The sequence below is a fragment of the Bombus terrestris genome, chromosome 15 (genome assembly GCF_910591885.1).
Source record: "Bombus terrestris chromosome 15, iyBomTerr1.2, whole genome shotgun sequence".
Lineage (NCBI taxonomy): Eukaryota > Metazoa > Arthropoda > Insecta > Hymenoptera > Apidae > Bombus > Bombus terrestris.
This window is the reverse complement of record NC_063283.1, coordinates 9102943-9126863: the sequence shown is the minus strand read 5'-3', so window position 1 is coordinate 9126863 and position 23921 is coordinate 9102943. Positions and strand designations below refer to the sequence as shown.

The window sequence follows — 23921 nt, the reverse complement described above, 5'->3', positions numbered from 1 at the left end:
AACTCGATCCGACCCAAAGCTATTTTTTCGCACTCCTCTACCGATAATGCATAACAAGTAGCTGGCAATGAACATAAATAAAAGACAATACCTGGAAAACAATGACGAAAAAACATCGTGATTATGCAGAGAAAGTCATCTTTAATCATCAACAGCTTTGTTCGTGAATAATTTTAAATAGTCAACTAAAGAAGCCGTATTGTCTGATTTACACGAAAGAATTAATTTTTGCTTCTATGTATCCATTATGTTCCTAAACATCAGTATTGGGAAAAATAATAATAAGCGATAGTAAACTTTACAGTATATTTTAATCCAATACAAATCATTAAATAACAATTTTTCATGGCTATCTATTTAGCTTATAGTACCTTCCATTTCGAGGATATAATTATTATTACATTTCTCTTTCAGCTGAAATATACAAATAATAAATTTCACGGTACGCAGCGATGTCGGCTTAAAAATATTTTATTTCTAAATATCGTGTATTCATATACATAATAACGCGGTAGCATATTTACAATTCAGTATTTGATATATGTATATATAAAGCATCTTACGCTATACAATAAAAAATCTACTATGTCCATTTTTTCATATAGTCAATTTGCGCAGTCGCGGCATCAATCATTTATAATAAAACTAATATTGACGAATAATCGATAACCATAACAATAAAAATCTAATCTCGAGTTACGAATGCCAAAAATTAATAAAAATAAACTAAAAGAGGAACATATGTCCTACTTAAACGAAACACAAATATAATGTGATATAGCGTTTGAGAATAATTACATATATAATGATACGCTGCACACTGTATCATGTTTATATGTTTCCTACGCAAAAGGATAATATATATAAAAGCTTGAACCAATTTTCACAAGCGAACTCAACGCTACATCTACCGCGACAGAGAGAAGAGTTTCGAAAAAATTACCGCCCAACCGGTTTACGCATTATCCATGAAAACAAACAGCTTGTGTACATAGGATCTATGTGTATATATATATATATGTGTGTATATATATATATATAGATTGCAAGAAGCACATCGCATATCTGCAATGGAAATTGTATCGAAACTCAAACCTGTGTCTTGCAACAATTATTATATGTACAGTCTCTGTGTATCCGTGTTAAGTTATCAGTCTTACGGCTCTCAAGAGGAAATTGTACATTTTTTCTATATATTACAGCGTATGTGTTTCACATGCATGCATTCCTTAATTATTTCCCTTATAATGTACGTATATATAACTAATTTCGAGGCGGTGCGGTAGGTAGAACGAGTTTTAACCAGTTCTATACACTTTTCGTCAAGAACGGACAACCGTATGCGCGATATTTAATATAAATTAATTATACTATAATGTAATGTTGCTAGGACAACTCTGGTTTATATATATATATCTTGGCAATTGATGTATCCAGTGGGTCGAATACATTAGCGTGTTGAAACATGAGCTTTCCATTCGTCCATAGATACTTTTTCGTAATATTAACTTTTTAGCATAGTTAAAAACTCAACTTGAAGTTTTAACTATGGTAAGAATTTAAGCAATAAAAGCTTATTTACGTAGACGAAGGACACTTCTTCAAGTTCTTTCACAGGAGTACTCGAAGATCAGGTACACGAACTCAAACAGAATTCGTTTGTACCGACAGTTTATGAAAGAAAATTATACAAGCTTAAATTACCTCAGGTTATGAGAGTGCTCCCATGAAAGAAGTTGCAATTTTCATGAAATGTGAACGCAATACGCAAACGCAAACGCCTATACAATTTGATTGCGACAGAGATATCCTCGCGACATTCTTCTGAGCTCTATCGGACTAAACGCGAATTAAACACGGCGCATCATCACGGTTCGTCGAACTCACTGAGCTTTATCTCTATGTTGCTAATCATACATATATAATATAGCGAAGGTTCAATAAATATATATACAGAAAACGAGAAAAGCCCTAACTGCACTCTGCAGAGTATTGGTAAATGTATTTTGCTTGGTTTAATCTCATTTAATATAGCTGCATAAAACTTAACATATAATTATTTATATATTATATGTATATGTGAAAAAAAATTTCACCTTCTTCGATTTTCCTATATTCAGTCGTTCGATATATTCTTCCGTGACTTAATTTTTATTAATTAGCAATCGTTTGTGTGTACAATATCTGGAATGAATCAAGTACAAGATATAGTACAAAAAGAAGAGTTAAGGGAGGGGGCTAATTCTTGAGGGGTCACAGGTACAACGAGGAACAGTTATGTATAAGTAGTCTGTGCTTAATTTTCCCTTTGCCTCACTGGAATTAACAAAATACTAAATTAATGATTAAATAAAAGTAGTGAATTCTGTTTATATGCATAAAACACAGATTGTCGAGAGCTATGAAGAGTTGCTTCTTATTACAAAGTAGGAAAGAGGTGTTCTTGCCTTTCTACCGGATTCTACTTGCTGGCAGCCTATTTGCCGTAATTTCTGCTTACAGAAAATAAAAAAAAACGTGTCAATAAAGTGAGTATCAACTCAGACAAGACGAATTTGTGACCGATCAGTTAAGTACAAAAAGGAATTGATTCATCAGTGAACACTTTGGGCACAAGTAGATCTGCAAACATACATTTTTACAATGGCATCCTATGCATGAGTTTCTTTTTTATATCACATATATAGAAGATACGTCTCCAGTCACCGTCACTGGTTGCCCTCCTATAGATCGATCATTAACTATGTTACTAATAAAAAAAAAAAGAAGAAGAAAGAGAAAAATGTTCACAAAGAAGTCACCGACTCTTTAGGAATCGTTTCACACTATACATTCACAACCAATCATTTAAAACTCTAGGAAGAATTAACAAGTATAAAAAAACTCTCTCTATATATATATATATGTATCAAAAAATACAAGGTACAATTTGTAAGTGTATATTAAGGGCCTAATACGAAGGCAAACGATAAAACCTCAAAGAGTCACGCGACCCAGATACATGAAGAGGTGAAGAGGATATTACAACGACGTTAAGAGAAAAGGATAAACAACAGAAGAATATGTGTTTGAAGAACAATAATCATTGTCAAGATCTGATATATAATGTCTAATAAAACACTCCGACACCATTGTGCTCCACATGGAAGGCGATATCGAGAACGAAGAGACCGTCCAGTCCTGCGGAAGGGGAAGGTCGATGTCGATAGCCAGGAAGAAATCGACTAAAAGATGATCATCACGTGCAAGCTGGATTAAAGCCAGTGGTTGCCAGTTTGTCAAAAGTATTTCTAATTGCACTCAATGTTATTCTACAAACTCGACGGCCTCACTCCTTGCGATTTTACGATCGTCCAATCCTGCAGTCCGTTTCTTCGCACGAACTGAAGATGTACTGTCATCATTATGCCACACGACGCCCTGCAAAGAAAATCTCGTTTCCTGAATACTTGTTTCTCTGGGTGTTATGATTGGGGCATAAAAGTCAAAAAGATTACAAATTATGTCTTGTTTTTCTTTCCTACGCACGAACCAGTCGTACGTAGTGCATATGTGTTACGTTGGCATGCATTAGATGTGTATATATATGTGTGAGTGTGTGTGTGTATATATATATATATATTTCTTGTCGTGCGATCGTAATAACGATATATGTGCCTAGTAGTAGAGATAGCAATGATAGTATCGGTAATAATAATAATATAGTCTATTGATTTGTACTTCATGAAAAATAATAGAGAAGAAAGTAAGAAAGAATATGGATTGAATTTCGTAGCCGAGTGTAAGGTTACACGTGCGCGAAAAGAATTCGTTCTGAAAGCCAGGTGAAGAAACATTGATGCGGGACGCGATTCTTCGAACATACATGTTTTTCTCGATATCAACCCATGCCATAGACCGACATGAACCGAATAATATATCTTTAGTCGTATATTACCTCCAGACGAATTCTTTCCTTTTTTTTGTTACTGTACTTTATATATGCACGTATACGCGAGTAGCAACTTCGATTCCAATTGTAAGGACGCATTTATGCTTTCGCAATGGCGCATACATCACAAAATTGTCGAGATCAGAATTTTTTAATTCAGTTTCGTCTTGAAACATAAAATTTGTTTGCGATATTATTCTTTAAATGGTCGTGAAACGTACGATTGAATATCAACAGCGTCCAAACAAGAGTGCAAGAAGATAAAAAAGAATCTATAGATATATAAAGACATATAAACAATTACACGAAAACATATATGTATATGGGATTAAAGATATTTTATAAGGAAAGAGTATATATGAGTATCGACGTGCTAATCGTTGGGTAATTTGTCGTGCAGAAAGCGCGACACGTTACGAGAGTATTCTATACGCGTGGTAACTGATACCAATTTATCGAACGATAACAAGCAATACAGGATTAATACGAACGAGGTTGCGTAACTTTGGTCTCTTTATAGTTACTATCATGAATCGTTCCAATAAAAAAGAGAGTAGAGATAAAGAGACAGTAGCTAGCACCGGTCAAACAATAAAGAAAAAATATTATTCCCGGATCAGAAAAGAAGCAACTGATCTTTTTCTCTTTCTCGAAATTACACTCTTACGTATACTATGACAACGATCTAGAAATGGTCAACTTTGGAGTTGCGCTCGCGCAAATTACTATTTCTTCATAGTTACTTTCCCATTTTAAGCGGTTAGGACTGGAACGTATCATGCGATATCGAAACTTTTCCACAGAAAAATAATAACGTTAATTTCGAATAGAAGTTTCGCGACAAGCGGTATAAGAAAACTATTGCGTATCCACTGTTCAAGATAGCGCGCACGATTATGACCGCTATTCCATTCAAAACCGCTAAGCGCGCATCTAGTTTCGTCTTTTTAATTCCTTAGAACTTATCATTCTTTTTCTAAGCTACACTCTTCGTTATATCTTGCGTTACTTATTTAAAGCCCCTTGATTCACCCCAACTAAAGAGAAAAACCTCATTAAAAGAATCTCGTAAATTCGTACGACAGTTGATGCGAGTTCAGGGAAACGAGAGTATTATACAGAAAAAAGTTAGAGAGAAAATAAAAAAGGAACGCGAAAAGGGAGTGGTTACTAAGAGAGAAAGAGGAACGGACGAGACCAGCGAGATTTGGTCAACTCGAAGGTGGAAACTTATCTTGACGGACATCCTCGGCTGATGGTAGCTAAGTTCCAGGAAAGAGGAAGAGGAGAAGAAGGAAGATGACGATCGTGAAGAAGACGTATTGACGATCTCCAAATTGGTACAGAGCTTGGGGAAACTTTGGAACGAACATCCATCATATCTTGATTCCTGATCTTCGAATACGTTCGGCAAACCCTTAGCCTATGAATTGTCTCCCTCGCACGGTTATTCTGTGTGTTTCTATATATTGTCTGTTCTGCACGTTGCAATCTGAAACGAAAGGAAACAAGAACTGTAGTCAAACAAGACTGTTAGCATCAACGTGTCATGCAGTGTAAAGATCACCGCTACGCTGGGCCTACGACACTCGATGACGATTGTTATTTTAGCTTCTCTGACTTACGTTGCTGATTTTAAAAAATTGGATAAATTTGTTGATTTCGATAATATTGTTTATGTGACAAATGCGATACAAAAATATGATAGGCAATGTGTTTTCCGTTGCAAATGTATGTGGATATATAAAAACAGACAAGTTTGTTTTTAGAATCCTTATAAATCTTTATGATTTAAGTGCTTTGTTTACTTGAGTAAATGCAGATGTTTGTAGTTATGTCTCCGTTATGACAAAGGTCGGAATATTTATCAGTGACGTAATTAAGTTGCATTATCAATGAATTATGTCCTTATCTGTACCATTCATTTTCAACGAATAAGTAACAAATTCATGACAGGGTACATGCTTAATTACTCGCAATTTTTCAAGTGGCTTGTTGAATAATTATAATTTCTATTGAGATTTTTATGATAAAATATCTATATTGAAATTAGGTATCGACCGCGTTCGCAAAAACGTACGCCTTCGAAAAAGTAAATGTAGTGCGTACAACAATTCGGTCGAGATGCAGGGAGTCGAGATTATCCAGTCAACCCACGCGTCTAGACGTTTTAAAGTTTTTACAAAGCTTACGAGGCGTGGTATGGCATGACTACAATGCAACGTGAAGCCGATACGGTATATGATCCTGTGCCACCACTTTTCAACCGCGCCTCAAACGGTGTAAGTGTGTATTAGCTTGCATTTACATCGTATTAAGCTGTCCCAAAAGTTTCTTCCGTTTTATAAAGGAATAATAAATGCACAACATTTTTCTATTGAAACAAAATGGATCATACTTAATTCGATAAAATAATATAAAATAAAATATGTTGATGAAACTTTTGGGACAACCTAACAGGTATTTAGGTATGTACCTAAAGAGCAAATTTGAATACGGGAAGATGGAAGGACGGATTTTAGAACAAATAATTTATAGTTGCTAGAATTTTTAACAGTATTTTAAGAAACGCGTGTTTTTGCTTTCGAACCTTGAACTAAATTTTTTATAGTGGTCACTGAGTTATTTTAATTCGTTGGCGAAACGGTAACGATCTTTTAATTTATCGTTCGACGTCACCTGTTCGCAAAAAGCGACTCGACGTTATGGACCGATTTAACTATAAAGTGAAGTAGGTTAATATGCGGGAACAGGGCTCGGATTTCGCAAGCTTTCTTGCAGGTCTCCGGCTAAGTTAAACACAGCAACATTTTGTCTCGTGTTTACGTCCAGTCTACTTGAAAGATTCACATGAATCAGGGAGGTATATTTCCAATGTACAGACTACTTTATGCTAATGCGTATGTAGAATGTGTTTGCATTTGTCGGACTGCTGGCAGTAGGCCAAGGATTTGGCTGCCGATTCTTTTGACCGTGAAATAATTCGCAATGTATAGAGTGTTCCAAGGCATTCTTAAATTGTCGCCTTGGTGAAATACTTAGAAAGAAACACGGAAGAACTATGAGTAGTATTAAGGCGCTGATGGAAAAACTTTACCAATAAAATAGAGCGTGTAAGAGCTTGCTAGCATTTACCCTATGACTTTGATGTTATACGTATTTACGTAATGGTTATACACGCATAAGAGAATAAACGGCGAATTAACACTTGATCATTAAATTATGGTCAATGTTTTTAAATTAGTACGGATTAACTGCGGCAAATTTGTTGATAACAGTATCTTTGATTGAATTCGTGTGACCTGAAAGAAGTTCATTCGCACTCGACGAGGCAAGTGTCCTCCGCTTGTGGAACTTACGACTTAAAGGGACTTTCACATTTGCCTACACTAAATTTCAGATTTCAAGTATGTATACTGAACCTATTTAAAAAATATTATAATACAGAATATTGCTAGTTCATAGAAATATTCATAATTTAGTACACAGAGTAACTGTATTGTACCATTGCATTTAGTAACTATTTTATGATCTACTTCTTCGAAACATTAACTTATAAATATTCGTATTTCTACTAACTATGAAAACTGATACATTTTCTATTACTATCACCAGTATCTAATACCACCTTGAGTAAGTCTGGTGTGACCGTGTATAAAATTGACTTAACGAACGAGAAGAGGAAATGAAGCGAAGACGAAGAAATGAATGTATCTTGTCACGCGTGGTAACAACCTTTAGTTAAGGCGATTAGAGTCAGGCGACTCGCCGGTCGCGGTTGTTATCGTCACACCACGCCAGATTGTTATTTATAGAGAGAAAGTTTTAAGCGTATATATGCTGTGAGTGCAAGGACGGAGAAAAGATACATGCTAACGCGGCATGCTAATTCTTCGCAAATTTTCAAGACAGTTTAGGCTTTAGAAAGGATCTCCGACACGCTATTCACGGCTCGAATCGCAGAATTATGCTGATTACGGGGCCAGTGGCATTGTCGCTCGTTTCCCTTTCCTTCTCCTTCGATTCTCTTTCGAAACACACGCAAGGACGCCTTTATAAAAATACGCGCGTGACCTGTACATGTGTATTGGTAGCTTTATAAGTTACCTTACACTTGTTCTTTCAACGTAACTTTGCGAAAGTTTCACGTTATCTTCTGATATTAATAAATTGTCAATGAATCGATCTATTGTTTATCGCTAATCAATTGGTCTATTATCTATCTTCTGTATCTTCATCAATAACAAGTAGATTTCGAGCTTACAGAACTGACTGTGTTTCTGATCTTGTTTCCCTATTAAGGAAAATTCATGAATAAAGAATTTTCATTCGCAAAATTAGCCAAATATCGTACACAAATCGTTGGAGGATCATTATACATATACAGTAAGGTGTATGAGATCAACATACCATATATGTAATGCGACTAGTGCTCCTTTCTCGCCTGTTCCGCGCTATCGACCTTCGATTCTCTCCCTTCTATGCAAGCATGTCCTTCCACAATTTGATCTCAATTGTAGTCCATCGCTTCCCTCCTTTTACCACTGTTCTCTTCTCCGTTCTCTTGTTCCTGGTGCTTGTGTATACTACGTGCTCTCGTATAGATAGACATGTAATTCGTACGACCGTTTTGTGTATGTCACGTGTGTTGCCTGCGTTTTTTTCCCTCGTCTCGCATGATCTGCATCTCGTGATCATTAAACCAAGCAGATTGGAAGAATTCGTACGACTTTCGTACATCGTTTGTGACCAGTGACGAAAATTCACCAGTATGGAGCGTCGTTCGCGAGATGCTGCCAGGACGCGAACTCACTCCATGTACGCACGTTCACCCTAGTCGCGTCTGTGATTCGAGATATGCTGTCTCGCATGCCGTTGCTCGAGAAGCCGTCGCAGGTTGTCGTCAGGATATCGTACCGTTTAGCAGGTGCTCGTGGCTGCGACGTGCAAAGTGTTTTTTATATACTATATTCGTTTACTGTAGATCGGTACATAATAGAGTGCACGATGGTCTAGCTGTGATACGAGTTATATACTTTCTAATAGCCTTGAATCATATATTCGTTATAAAGTAAGTATAATAAGTGACATAAGAAAGGAATCTACACTATTGGCTAGAAGTCTTAGAACATACAAATTGAACGGTTTTTACTATTTTCACTTTCTAGTTGTTTTATTATAAATCTGTTATTTCATATGTAAAGTACTAAATAAAATAAAATTTTTTAGAATTTACTAATAAACGACTTGTATCTTAATACTTATGATCGCTAATGTAGATTTACATTTTTATAAAAATTTAAAAAATTAGATATACATACCTCTAATTTTTTGCGGACGATGAAGTTCTTTCCATCGTTGTTGTCCCAGTATTCTTTCCCATCAGTACGATATCGTACACAGAACTCAATCATATTCGATTTTAACGGTAGAGTTAATCGAAAGCGGAAAGTGTCGTATAAGATCAGCGCAGGCGAACCAGGTTGTTCGACATAGGTGCAATGAACGTCCTCGTGTGTCTTCCAGGAGTCATTGCTCGCCCTGACCACGACTTCCTTGTCATACGCCAGATTACGTACCTTGATGGTACCCACTAGACACTGATCTGTTTCTTTCACTATCACGTTTTCCAGGCTGACATTCTCCTGATCAAGTTTCTGGCGAAAGGCGAGGTAATCGCTAGCTGGCTGGGGGAAAGTTACTTGCCAAGGTGACACGAGTTCTGTAAATTGATCATTCTCAATTTTCGAATTTAAAAATCGTCCAGTTAATCCAGCCAGGTAAGTGGTACTCCACAGAGGAGGTACGTTGCTGGGCTCCGACATCACTCGAACCTAAAAATCACATAACAGAAGCACATGAAGTATCAGTAGCAGACACGTAGATTTTTCAAAATATAAAATATTGTATCTTCTAAACAATCTGTAATATACATGAATAATATTACTAAAGGAAACATAGTTGATGCATAAACAGAGTAAAGTTAAATTAGCTAACAATAAATTATTAAGTTTTCGTCACTCGAATCGTGAAGGTAAAATTTGATTAATGCTTTATTAACGTCGAATGAACAAAACGAGACCGTGTACAAGTTTTATAGTATAACAAATATCTTAAAAATTAGGTTGTTAAAATTTTCTCTATTATATTTTATATGTCGGCGATGGAGAGACACCGGAGCCTTCCCGTCGAAACCGGGGAAAAACCCCTAATATTGTAGTTTGGGTTCCACCATAACCGTAGTTGAACAATCACCGTCCTTCAGCCCGACAATCTATGAGAATGAGTTTGGGTTCGAGGTGACAACCAGTCACCGAACGTAGCTGCGGTCAAAGGACTAACGTTTTTCTAACAAAGCCATGAAAAAGTCTATAGCCCTCCGTAAAAATAAATAGTTGTAACACTCGACAGTAAGCATACTAACGGTTTCTGTCTTATGGCTCGTCATACGCAGACCCTATTCTTTGGGTAGGTTGATTGCCGGTTGTCGAGACATACTCGCAAAACATCTGCAGCCAGCCCGATGACCTGTCATAAACCTTAAACCTTAATTAACGAAAATAAGCAAACAGTCTTTTTCCGCAAATGACACTTCCGAAGACTGACCAATTTAACAGTAATGGCAATTTCTCTCACTCTCCGAACAAAGACTTATCTCCACGAATATAAAAGACCTGGGGCCGTGAGAGAGTGGAGAAGTTTTTCCGAAACAGCGTCACAGTGAGAGCTTCGAGTACGACTAAGGTATCATTTCGACAGAGTGCTTAATTCGCGTGCTAACTGAGAGTACCACCTAGGAGTTGCCAACGAGTAAAGGGTAAAAGAATCCCGTTGACCGCGGATTCGTTATCAGACCTAAGACTATTGTCATTCGCATCGCGAGTACCTAACCGCCGCAGTTATTTGTCAAATCTCACATCTCCATACTTGTGCCAATAAACTCTGGATCGTACCTTGACAATGGCTAATACTGGCGAAGATTCATTACCCGCCCACACCTCCGATCCTACTGACTCTCCGACATATATATATATATAATATTAATAAAAATTGGAAAATAATTGGTTTGCAAAGATATAAAAGAGAAAGAGAAAGTTCAAATACAAGTAGGAAGTTAAGTAAAGCTTGCGTTACAGACAGGATTATTTTATTTCCTTTCACAATTAGTTAGTACAAGATAGGAATTAAGAACGAGTACCTGAGTAAGAGGACGGCCACGATCATCGGCAAACACTACCCTCTTCTTCTGCTTATTACTACCGCCATCGTTGCTGTTGCGAATGCTATCTATGGCCAAGGAACCAGATGACAAGCATGGCCTTATTCTAGGTGGCACCGATCTGCTGGCAATCGTCGGTGCTACCAAGGGACTGTACAGAAGCGAGCTGTACACTGGAGGACTATGCCCCAGAAGTAGCTCAGCAGGCATCGCTATGGAACACATTTAGATCTGGAAAAGAATTGTTTGTTCTTTAGAATATTGAAATATTTTCTACTTTGGATTATCTTTTAAAATATTTTTTATTGACCCGACCCGAAAACACATTGCATGATAGTAAATGAAATAAATTAAATGATCTAACTTTTTAAATTTATTTCTACCAAAATTTTTACCGAATATTCGCTCAAGTAAAATACAAAAATGTTTACTGAAAATTTTCACATAAATAACAATTACATCTATTTCTTATTCAATGTTAACAACACGTTATTAAAAATTCCCCTTTGATATCTACGATCTAAATATGTACAGCACGTGTTAATATCGACTTTCTAAATTAGCATACAACACTCTCTGATAATATAGATTACTTGAAAATTAAGATCGTTATCGTATTCGTTCATCGAAAAGTTTTTCGGTCGCGAGTTGCAGAATGGGATCCAATTTCACATCGCAGAAAGGCTTTTGCCGAGCACTCTGTTGAAACTGGAATTCGTGTTGCATGAATGATCAAATCGCCAAATCTTTAATAGCAAGGAACGTGCGCCGTTCACTGCCAAAAATTTCGCCAACAATATTATAAGACCGTGTGTTCGAATCACGTGAATCGTCATGCGTCATGATTTATCAGACAATCTCGTCTAAATCCGAAATTGTTCAACTAATATTTACAGATAGACGTAAGCGGATCTTTGAGAAAGAAACAAAGTTCACCTACCTATCGGAACTGTATCTTGCCTTACAAAATACTCTGTTGTCTAACTTACGAATAAATATAAATTTTTCCTAATAAAAAAAAAGAAAGAAAGAAATATCATCGTGACACGGAATAACATATAGAATTTGGATCTGAAACTTGCGTTGGTAATCGATTAAAGCCGCCAGTCAGATGCAACATCAAAGATATTCCTTACTTTCGCTGAATAGCTCAGTTATTTTATTATTGATACATAATTAATGAAATCGAGATATGATAATTCAGTTGTTTCCATCCGAAAGAATAACACAGACTGAAAATTTTATACAACTTTATCACAGTGCAGTGTTTTGCGCGACAGGGTAGACGCATAGTGGTCATGTTACTCCCGGAGTGGAATTACGACTTTTAAATGCAGCAATAGTCTCTTCTCTCGTCCCTCGAGACTCGCTCTCGAACCAGACTCGACACGTACCAGACCGGAACCAAGTAAGTACGCGTGCACAACTAAGAAGCGTTATAGCAATGTCGCAAATCTGATGTTTCGAGTTTCAACCATATAAACTTATCGCGCCTTGTCTCCTATTTCTATTTCTGGTGAATTTTCTCTATCTCTACCAAATGTCACAACAATAGGGTTATCGTATATCTTCCATGCACGAATATATTTAATTTCTAGCAATATTAATAATGATGATAATAATGATGATAATGATAATGATAATAATAACAATAACAATAACAATAACAATAATAATAACAATAATAATAACAATAATAACAATAATAACAATAATAACAATAATAATAATAATAATAATAATAATAATAATAATAATAATAATAATAATAATAATAATAATAATAATAATAATAATAATAATAATAATAATAATAATAATAATAATAATAATAATAATAATAATAATAATAATAATAATAATAATAATTGCAATTTCTAATATTTTTTAGGAAATATTACGTAGCCACGATTAATTTGAAGAAAGTGCTAGCAAAGAATTACTGACAATTGAAATAAAAAGGAAATAAATTAAACGCAATATGACGTACAATATTGTCCACTGGCGTCATAAATAACAAAAGGTCGAGGTTAAAGTATACACTCTTTAAGCATTGTTTATCATTACGCTAATGAGGCGCCAGGGTCGAGCGCTGTAGTATAAGAAAAGTAACTTTGAAAAAGAAGGGAGAAAAAAGACCGACAATCTCTTATCTCATTTACTGCATATGTTCCACTTGGTGACACTTTCTACAACGGTTGCAACGCGCGTATTATGATGATTTTTGAATCTTATTTTATTTTTCGTCGATATAAGACTTATGTCGCAAATATATAAACAACAATATATTTTCAATGTTCCGGGATAAAATTTCCAGTTGTCATTGAGTGTCCAACTCCTATAAATCGTTGCACAATAATTGTTGTTCTGCCGATAACTGATTAATTTAAGAAAAAAAGTTCGTACGGCGTACGAACCGCTAGACGAGAAACTTTCCATGTTTAGATTTCATGTGATCTATGCTCTCCGCACGACGAAAGTCTCCGTTTATGTAAGAATTTTCGAACAAATAGAATTTCTTGTAATTTACAGTTATCGTGGCTTGCGAAACTATTTGGACAATCCTCAGACGCGATACTATACTTTTACTTCAAATAATACATCGAGAGGTCTAGATACTTTGGAAACCTCGAGATACTTCGACAATGATGTAAAAAGGATTAATCTTCGGGAAACATCGACTCGAATTTTAGATCGATGAAGTATCTATCTATCTGTTTAATCTTATTATACATTTATCAAAATTAACTATGTATGCGTGTATTTTATTTATTTCAACCTGATGACACAGAAATGTCCAAATTAATTAGAATGATTGCTTCGTTTTCTTTATCACATAGAAGCCGAAATATGGCGATACGAATTTTTCAAGCGCGAAATCATAATTCTCGCTGATAAACTCGCGTGTCCTCGATACATTGGGGCACCACGCCACTGTTCTCGAAACCGATTGGAAACGATTACCGCCAATTCCGTAATTACCGTTCCGATTACTAAGGAAAAATTCATAAAAATGCGCGTTGGAGGTGCAACATGTTTTCGTAGCAGATCTGAAACCTACCACATGCTATTATCGATTTATAGAAGACAATATCACAGGGAACAAATATGAAGATTACAAGGAAGATCGATAAGTATACACGAAATATGATGTCTAAAATATGGTAATCAATAACTTTTGAGATCAATATTTTTGATGTAAGTATTTTGCAAGAGAACGCTACAAGGAAATGTAATAAAAGGATCCTTTTGATAATATGTAATTGTTTGGTAAGGTATTGGATTAAAACGGTGCTCCCGTATGGAAAACAGAAAAGATTACATGTCGTGTCTTTCTCTTGTATAGGTCTTTATATTTTTATAATGAAAGAAAAATGTACGCGTTAAATCAGTAATGTTTACGTGAAAGGTCACAGAATGATGCAACAGTTGCGTAAAGTAACTATACGCTCAATGATGAAATATACAGAATTGATAGAAAGTCATCTATTTTTGTAGAAGAAAAAGTAGATGAAAAATACAGGCTCGATTAGATAATAATCGACAGTCATGCTGGAGGCAATGCATCGCATTATAATATTTCAACATCTCTTAACCCAGTCCAGACAGTCTCTTAGTTTGACTATTTCGAATGTACATTCCTTTTTTCTACCATTGATAAGTATTCCGTACCTACCACCGGTAAACACCGTTAGTCTGGTTTTATATATAAATAGCAATTCGACATGTTCGATCGGATGGCATTAAAAGGTCAGTAAATTTGGACGAATGGTGTTGTCATGAATAAAGTATGTTCACATTTCGTGTCTCGAGAAGGAAAAGTGCGCAGTCGTAGTGCTATTTCGGGTAGACCGCGATTAAAATTAGCGTGGCGCATCTTCAAAACGCTACATGCAACGAGACGTGTTCCGCCCTTGGAACAAGTCCAATTGTCTGACTTCTATGATACAGTAGGTACTGTGTTGAGATTCTGCTTCGTTATCTAGCCATTGTTCGCGATTTCTTGGAAATATAACTCCTTTAGTAACTGACCAGATAATGTTTTAACGTCTTACTAGACATTCGTAATAATTTTGTTATTAAATCTTACCGATAATCTATCTTACCGATAATTTACCAACTGAGAAACGATTTATTACATCGAACATAATACAGCCAATAAGCCAGTTAGCGAGAACTACGCCCGAGTACATCATGATATACCCTGTAGTGAAAAGTCTAAAAGCCAGTTAATGTAAACTCGAATGCATTTTCGAGGAAAAGGAAGATATAAGAAGGTGTTCTATTGACTCCACGAAGTTATTTTCTCGACCTGTGAATGTACAGCAAATAATACATAGTCCTAAATGGTCTATAGGGTGGGTTACGTGAAAGCTAACTGTTAGACACACGTGTGTATACAAATGATCTTAGCTTGTGATGTTTGGTCACTGGCTAACGATTGCTTAAAATAACCGTCTGATGGATCGAAAGGAAACCCGAACTATGTCTATGTACTTTAACTATGTCTTTTCTACATGTTGTGTTTATTTAGTGTCGTATTTAATCTGAAGAAACTCGAATTGTTCATGTGTAGTCATTGGTTACCAATGCGCTGCTTTTGAACTACAGTGCACTGTGCATGTGTTATTGATCCAGTCGTATTTATCCCACTTAAAGTATATTAAAATGAAAGGTGTATATATTATTTGCCAATGAGTTTATACAAATATTTTTGCATGGGAATTAACGATGCAACGACATATAGATTGTCATTAGAATAAACGAAGAACCACTGCAAGGAATACATGTTTCTCAGTCATTAATATTGATAAAATATTATTTTTAATCCTCTGTGAGAACGATTACGCGGAATTTATATTGAGAGGACGTTATCTAACGAGCCAGCCGATGCAAAAAGTAACGTATTTCAATACGATCGTTTCAGTTATAATGAAACTCGCTTCTATTGTTAATTTGTTATCAATCGGCAGAGATAAAAGAAGGTCGTGGGTTACTGTAAGTCACGTGTGGAATTAGACTACGACTAATCCGATAAAGCTGGGAAGTATACGAGTCCTTGACTTATCATAGGCGACAGGAATTTCATAAAATTATTATGTCAGAAACATCGGTCACCGATAACATGACCAATGATAAACCCTTTTATGAGACAATTAATCAACATATAATTACTTAATTAATAAATTGTTAAACAACGTATGAAACGTTTGCAGTTTCAGCAAAATGGCATCAAAATACGTATCTACGAGTTAAAATCGGAAATAACATGAGACTTCTAACGCTACAAGATATATTTAATAGAATATTGAGGCAAGAATGTCTACTGTTTGAAAAACATTGTATGATTTTGCAACAAGTTAACGCTCGCCAGATAAAACTTTGACATTAATTCAACTTCACTGTAACGTGCTTACTTGACCGTTAATTAACCGAACCGCCTAATTAATTTGTGAGCAAAATGTTTATGCCAGCCTAAGAACTATGTTAATAGTGCCATCAAGCGTTACGTTAATGCAAAGTAATACTGACGCTGATAGCGAGAGAAACAATCGAGTAAGCAAATAATTTCTGTTGATAGCAACTTGCTGCTTCAACATTTGCATGTGTATTCTTTTAATAATATATCGGCGCCAATTATGCAAATCGTCTCGTTGCACAATAGATCGATAATGTGGACCTGAATATACGTAAAGATAGAGAGCGAAAGAAAGGGAGAGGAAGAAAAAGAGGAAAGAATGTATAATGGCGAAAACTTAATGATTCCAGAGAATGGGATCTCTGAGAATGCCTGACCTATGATAATGAGACAACAGTTATATACAAAAACAGAGACTGCTAAAAATGATTATTATTGAAAATACGTCCGATATTTGGCCTATCTTTTTGTTATGAAGTTTTTCGTCAACATAATAATTTTTTCGTATATAAGAGAATTCGATAAATTGATAAAAAAAAGATGCTGCTTTCAAAGATAGGAATTCATAAAAATTATTTACTTTTACGAAATGTAAACATTCGATCGGAGGAAAGCATTCTTCGCAACCGGTTCGCCCTTACGTGTACATAATACAACTAAAAGAGAGAGAGAGAGAGAGAGAGAGAGAGAGAGAGAGAGAGGGGGGGGGGAAAAGGAGTCAAGAGCCGTATATACAAATCGGTAGAGAAACCAGTAGGCAAAATTTGAATATCTTCTTTTTATAGCATCGGCTTCTATCACGAGTTACGACTGCGTATCATTAAAGAACAGCCTTGAGAAATATGTGCCAATCCTACTTATCCTTCAGCGATTTCTTTTAAAGAACACGCACAATAAATCACTATCTGATGCTACGATCACAAAACAGGAAAAAGATTGACATACATGGTCAGGATCAAAGGATATTAACGACCGTGAAAAAAAGAAAAATATAATTTAAGAAATGAAAAAAAAATAAACTTAATAATACTTAATACGTTAAACAAATAGACACGTGAGAGTCTCTTGGTAACCTAAAAACTAGTAAAACACAGTTAGAATAATGAAATAGTCCATAAAACTTTCATACAATATCACGTACGTTTTTACTATTTAGGCCACGATCTAACCACGTGCTTAAGGAGTATGTATTTCTAAAAATCTTATCAGCCAATTCATCATTGGCGCTATTAGTCTGTTACAAGCTACTGGCTGAAAGCGCTGAGATTCTCAGACCGTAGAAGTTCTCGGGAATCGGTATATTTCAGCGATCGAAGGCGCCGTTGAGGTCGGTCCTCTGGCTGTTATCACCGTCGCGTTTCTGGTTCGAAGCAGCCTGATAACCGACATATCCTTGCCGCCTGTACACCCTCAAGTACGGAATTTTACCGGACAAAGTTTAGTGGCCGAAACCATAAAGAAGAGGCGCACGTTATGCTCGCGCGTAGATTTCGCGAGATGCTTTTCTATAACGATAAAAAAAGGGAAAACCGCGTGCCGAGATAATTGGTTCTGACGCCAATGTTAGCTGGGCATGAACAGTTCAAATACGCGTGCGTTATCTATAACGAGAATTATTTATAGCTTGAATTCGTAATTTTTCAGCTTTCTGAATCCTCAAACTTTCCAATTGTCAAATTTTTTTAGTTTGATAATTAGAATTATATATTATAGATGATATTCTGGATTATCGAAGATTTTTAAATCTCTAAATTCGTAAATTTTCGAATGTTTAAATCTCTGAGTTCTGAAACTTAAATTACAAATTTATTTCAACGTTTTGTTTAGCTATTCTTTTTATTCGCGCGACGTAACATTCTCTTGTGATGAATGATAGTCCACGATCGATCGATGATCGATTTACCATCGATCTGAATTCTTTTCAATTGTACATTCAAGAGTCACTAGGAATTCGAATTTATAGATAAAGCAAATGTCATTGAATTGCGCGATGAATTGTACAGATATTCTCACAAAGTACGACGACTGGGTCATATTCTCTTTCCTAATCAATAAAATTTAAGGACCGTGTAAAATTTTGGGATGTGTAAGATATCATGATTGACGATTAAGATTCGTACAAAGCAACAATAAACCTAAATTTATACGCTCGATAAGGTCATGTCACGTTTAGAATATAATTATATTTGAGAAACATTGAGATTCGTTTAAGCGAAGATAGCCTTTTGACTCTTGCTGATTTATTTGTGGAACAATAAACCGTGAAAGACTGATATAACAATGTCGATGCATAAATAACATAACGTAATGCAACAATAATGCGTACGTAAATATGTAAGTATCTTCATCTGCAATCTGATGTATTTCTTATTAAGCCGGTACTCCACTTCAAAACTGAATTTCAACATCTAAATAGCACAATTAAGTTTGTAACACTAATGTCGAATTTAAAAACATCATATTCAAAGAATAGCACTGATCTACCACAATTCGAGATACTTTCGTCATTAAATACATATAAAGTAGAAGGAAACACGTAAAGTTAATACGTGCCACAATAGCACCTACGCTAACCTGACTCCTAAAAGTAAATAGCGTACGCTTTTAAAACGATCAAGTGTTACGTAAGTATCAGAGGGGCGACAAACTCTATCGTACATTCACCGCGGTGCATACTACTTCCTCTGAACCTTATCAACCGTACAAGCTCATATTCCTACATTTTGAAAATATGAAAAGAAGACAACTATCTCGCATAGAGGTTATTTTCGATATATCTATATATAATTCTGTTACCAGGAATTCTATTATTCATGTAGTATCAAAAAGAGAGGGGTGTACGCTTTGTTGCGCTGCGAGGCTTTAGTATGGATTGCGTTTCTGGCTGTCGCTCGCGGTCCTATAATGTCGCAGGCGGATCGTCTTATCTGCCCGACGAGGGATATACAATGTATCGACGAGCGCATAGTTGTCGCCAAACAGCGACTTCCAGAAACGTCGATTTCGGTCCATTGTTTCATCCACAAAGAAGGCGGCATATGTGTGATCATAGGCGCGAATGGTGGCATGATCCGAGTGTAATGGGGGTCGTCTCCCCGAGAAGACCAAAAAATGATCTAAGGGCAGTCCTTTTTAAAGATTCAAAGAGCACACATTCAAAGATCGGATAAATAAAGCCGCTAAGCCAAACGAACATGTTGACATTATTTATCACTGAAGAATTTGTCACGCTTTATCATTATATTCGTGGTCATTAAATACACGAACTATATCAACTTGTTAACAAATAAAACATCCTTACTTGTCCTTGCTCTAGACCTATTTAAGATACTACATTCATTATCAGCTATAATGTAAGCTTCATTATAGTATGGAACCCCAATCGTTTAACGGATTTCAGTATGAAGATCACAGGAGGAAAATGCATGATAAGTACAATTTTGTTGATTTTCTGATTTTTGTTTTTTACTGGTTAAAAGGCAGTGGATACAAATTGCAACATTTCTCTCCACTTTCTCCGGAAATGCATGGTGGTATACGCGTGGGAATAATACGTGCAAACAATTCGTCTTGTGTTCATACAACTGTCTCCTGGGTAGGCGTCCAAGGAGAGACGAGTGACCGGAAAACACGAGTACTTGGTGCGGGGGCACTAAGCACGCGGGCATGCGTACGTAAAAACGAACAAAATGCATTTTAAGAGAGCAGTCAAGCCGGTTACGAGAAGAAATCGGCTAACAAACCTCGAACGCGATCCTTGCGAGTCACTACTTTCGTTACATTATTACATTTAAATTGTTTTAAGACCTTTTCATTTTTCAAAATTCGTACAATGATATTTTTTAATTTAAAACAAGGATAAAATGTATATAAACATATGTATAATATTACATTGAACAAAATTTGAACACTAGGTCATAATATAAACATTAAATTGATTAGCACTGTTTAGGTTGGCAGAATATGCACTACGTCAGTCAGATATAGAGTCAAAGTTCGTATTTTTTAAAAGTATTTGATTTTTGAAATAACTAATCTGGAATCGAGTATTAAAAACACAATTATAATCAGTAATGTATAAAAAAAAGCAGTGGAATAAAAATCGCGAGCAATATTTATTTATTGTTTCCGTCGTCATGAGGTCAGGAGCCAGCTAATCGATCCCTCCTTCGCGTCATTCAAAACGGCGGACATTAAACAATAAACGTTGCTAATAATGTTCTTCCCAACCATAACCGCTAATCAGTCGTGTCACTTTCCTTTCTTTATTAATACGATAAAAGCATTTCTTTGAAATGTAGACCCATAATCGCGCTTTCTGGCGTTCTCGTCTCTCCTACGTATAATGCAAATACAAATGCATATCAGAAATTTTTCAGGTCGATTATCACGTGCACGTGTTTCGCTGAGCAGTGTATATACATCTCGCGCATCTAATATGGTTCTGACGGGTAAATTTAGAGTGATATATGTGATATATGTGATACATAAGCGAGATAATAATGACAACCAGATAAACTCTTTTCTACGTGACATTCGTTACGCACTTCCAACGAATGTTATCTCACAGTTTGTTTGTAAACAAAGTGATTTGGTTCTCGCGAATGACGATACATTATTATGTGCTTACTATTACAAAACGCAACTACAAATAAATTTTATCGAAATTTCCTAGTTGCATAGTGCTGCATATTGTAATCAATTGTATAATCCTACGCGCTTCCGTTACATAAGAAATCATAGTCAATGCGCAGCCGAATGTTTTCATTCTCATGTGGCATCGACCGCGGTACGAATCAATTAATTCCGCAGGTTACACAGGAGTGCTTTCTATGTTTTTCTTTCAATGGAGATAGAAGATGATTTGATACAAATTGTTATTTGATCCATCTGATCCATGTTAACACATTAACGACCGTTGATTGTATTATGGTTTTATATGGTTTTTCATGCGGGTCAATTGATAGTGACTCTGAAGAAAGGAGAATTTCTTATATTGACTTTAATAATAGTTATATGACTTTTAAAATCTTAGCTCCTGTTTTAATTACAGAATTTTATGGTTTTATACTTCAAGATTTTGCTAAAATCATTGGTCGTGAATGTGTTGAATTATAAATGAAACACTGTGCTATCAACAATGCGAAATAAAAAAATTGTACAAAATTATAATGGAATAACGAAGATACTACTTACGTATTTCTTGGACTGAAGAATAGTACTACTTAAGATTGGAATGAAACCAAAGAACCAGATTGTCCTCTTAATTCTTCACGCCTCAGTTCTTCTTTTGAACTTCACAATTTTCTATATACTTCTCCCAGGTATTGTCACGTTGTCTATTTTTTGAGATCGTTAATGACAAAAGGATCATCGAGACATATGTATAACGCAATATATAGATCTCTTTAAAACGTGTGAAATGAGCACATCGTAATACGCCGGTAGATTTTTTTGTCTCGCTAGGTATTTAGTTTCTTCAAGAGCGAACAGGAGAAGCGAGTCGCGAATTGTCGAAATTTACACGAGATGCAAATGGATGAGTATATACTAATTACCAGCGTATGGATGACAGAAAGATTTTCACATGGCGAAAACGATGCAGTGCATCGTTCGTGCCAACTTCTCGAATGTCACGAATTTCGCATAACTCTCTTGTTATGTGTATGGGGTGACACTTACGGATTTACTTCCGTGAGATTAATAGTTGAGTCACTTAAGTTGATTTAAGAGGATGATTAGGTTCCTTCAACAGCGGTAGTAACGGTCGCGAATCGCGTGATCTAACCTACACTTTCCGACTGCCTCCGAGTCTAAAATCTGAAAGCACCGACGCGGCGTGAGTGTCATAGTGTCATCCGACGGCACGTCTCTGACGAGCCGGTGTTCCCTCATTGCGCATGCGCCGACTCAGCCTCGTGGTCTTCACGTGATTTCGATGAAACTACGAATCAGAACGCTCCTAAATCCACGTGCTTGCATTCTTACGCTGCTGGGTGACAGAGCCGCTTCGTAGAGCGGGATAGCAATGTTGATTATCGAGCAATACCGGTTTTTACCTGAACTTTTATCGTACCTCGTCCAAATATTCTCTGAAAATAAAATTTGGAAGTTATTTTGATAACAAGAAATCCTGCGTGACTGTTCCACTTCATGATATCCAAATGTATTAGATAGCGTCCCGACCCACAAGAACACGTGATACCTTCGTTCGCATGATACACAATAATACGTTTTCAATTATATAGTGTAAGGAAAGTTAACAAATTCGGAACTATTGGTAAAAAGATTTAATCCTCTTCTCTTATCACTGTAATTGATATCTTAAAATTTTTACTTAAATAACTTTCCTTTACAATCGTACTATAAATCTGGTCAACGAAAACTTCACGTGTTCTTTTGTACAGTAATTTTTTAGAACATATTTTCAAATGTAATGTTATAAATTATAGAAAACTAATATATAATCGGATTTTGTTATTCTGTATCATAGAAATATCATAGAAAAGTTTTAGATTTGATAATTATGTGATATACATATGTACGTATAATACTTTTGTTTGAAGTTGAATTTACAATAACGCCGAAAATCAGCGTTGCGAAAAAATATTTATATATGTAACACTTATATTACTTAGAAAAATATACGACAAAATATAATATATATATATATATAATCAAGGAATTGGTTTATCATAGTACGTTCTGTTTACTTCTTAGATAAGATTCTCGGTTCTATAAAGTAGAGCCGGGTCATTATTTGGCCGCCATATTTAAATTTCTTTAAGGCATCTTTTATCATAGAGGATTGATTGCATAGGTCATAAATACCCAAAAATCATAAATCATAAAATAAACTAGGATTGTCTATCCCATAAAATTTGTAATAAGTAATTTACAATATTTTTGATAAGAATATAAATGAGTAATACCCCACTAGTAATACTAGTAATACCCCATTTTCTCAGTAATGTAACAGCATCGATGACGTATAATTTGTAAAAAAATACGAATTATGTAAGGACCGTACGTCGTAGAAATGAAACAGAGTCGTTTGCTTCTTCATCATTGTCTGAGACATGGATAAACGGAGATATAAATGAGCTCTCTTGGTAATACGACACTGTCGCATTTCTTCAATGTAAAACTTTCTATTATACTCTAGCTTGCTCCGTTAAGTCTATTGTCATTAACAACGAAAGATTACAAACGAAAAACTAATATAGCTAAGAACACGACAAAATATTAAGAAATTAGTGCACGAACAAAAAGTATTAATTTTTTATGTTTCATTATTTTTCTTTCGCATATTGCTACCGTCTAATTACGTTTATTGAAACATTGATGTACGT

At 35.6% G+C, this 23921-nt stretch overlaps 1 protein-coding gene across 4 annotated transcripts; it reads right to left on the bottom strand.

The window, feature by feature from the left end:
- Positions 1-292: 292 nt before the first annotated feature.
- LOC100645503 (protein phosphatase 1 regulatory subunit 3C-B) lies at positions 293-23035 on the bottom strand. 4 transcript variants are annotated; one of them, XM_020867045.2, is made up of 5 exons: positions 22252-23001; positions 11130-11381; positions 9253-9765; positions 8342-8868; positions 293-5423 (listed from the first exon to the last, which is right to left on the bottom strand). In XM_020867045.2, the coding sequence occupies exons 2-4, from the start codon at positions 11373-11375 to the stop codon at positions 8695-8697; spliced, it is 933 nt and encodes a 310-aa protein (XP_020722704.1). In that variant the 5' UTR covers positions 11376-11381; positions 22252-23001; the 3' UTR covers positions 293-5423; positions 8342-8694. The 4 variants fall into 4 exon arrangements, with proteins under 4 accessions (XP_020722704.1, XP_012172508.1, XP_003401335.1 ...); XM_012317118.3 differs by having other exon boundaries at positions 21766-22998; XM_003401287.4 differs by lacking the exon at positions 22252-23001 and adding an exon at positions 11744-11895.
- Positions 23036-23921: the final 886 nt, after the last annotated feature.

What these genes read in the sequence shown, in the direction of transcription:
- LOC100645503 (XM_020867045.2), bottom strand. Translation starts at nt 11,375, where the DNA reads ATGTGTTCCATAGCGATGCCTGCTGAGCTACTTCTGGGGCATAGTCCT. An exon ending in GTGGCCGTCCTCTTACTCAG is followed by an intron (nt 9,766 to 11,129) that starts GTACTCGTTCTT and finishes TGTGATTTTTAG; the next exon opens with GTTCGAGTGATGTCGGAGCC. An exon ending in TCGTCCGCAAAAAATTAGAG is followed by an intron (nt 8,869 to 9,252) that starts GTATGTATATCT and finishes TGCACGTCGCAG; the next exon opens with CCACGAGCACCTGCTAAACG.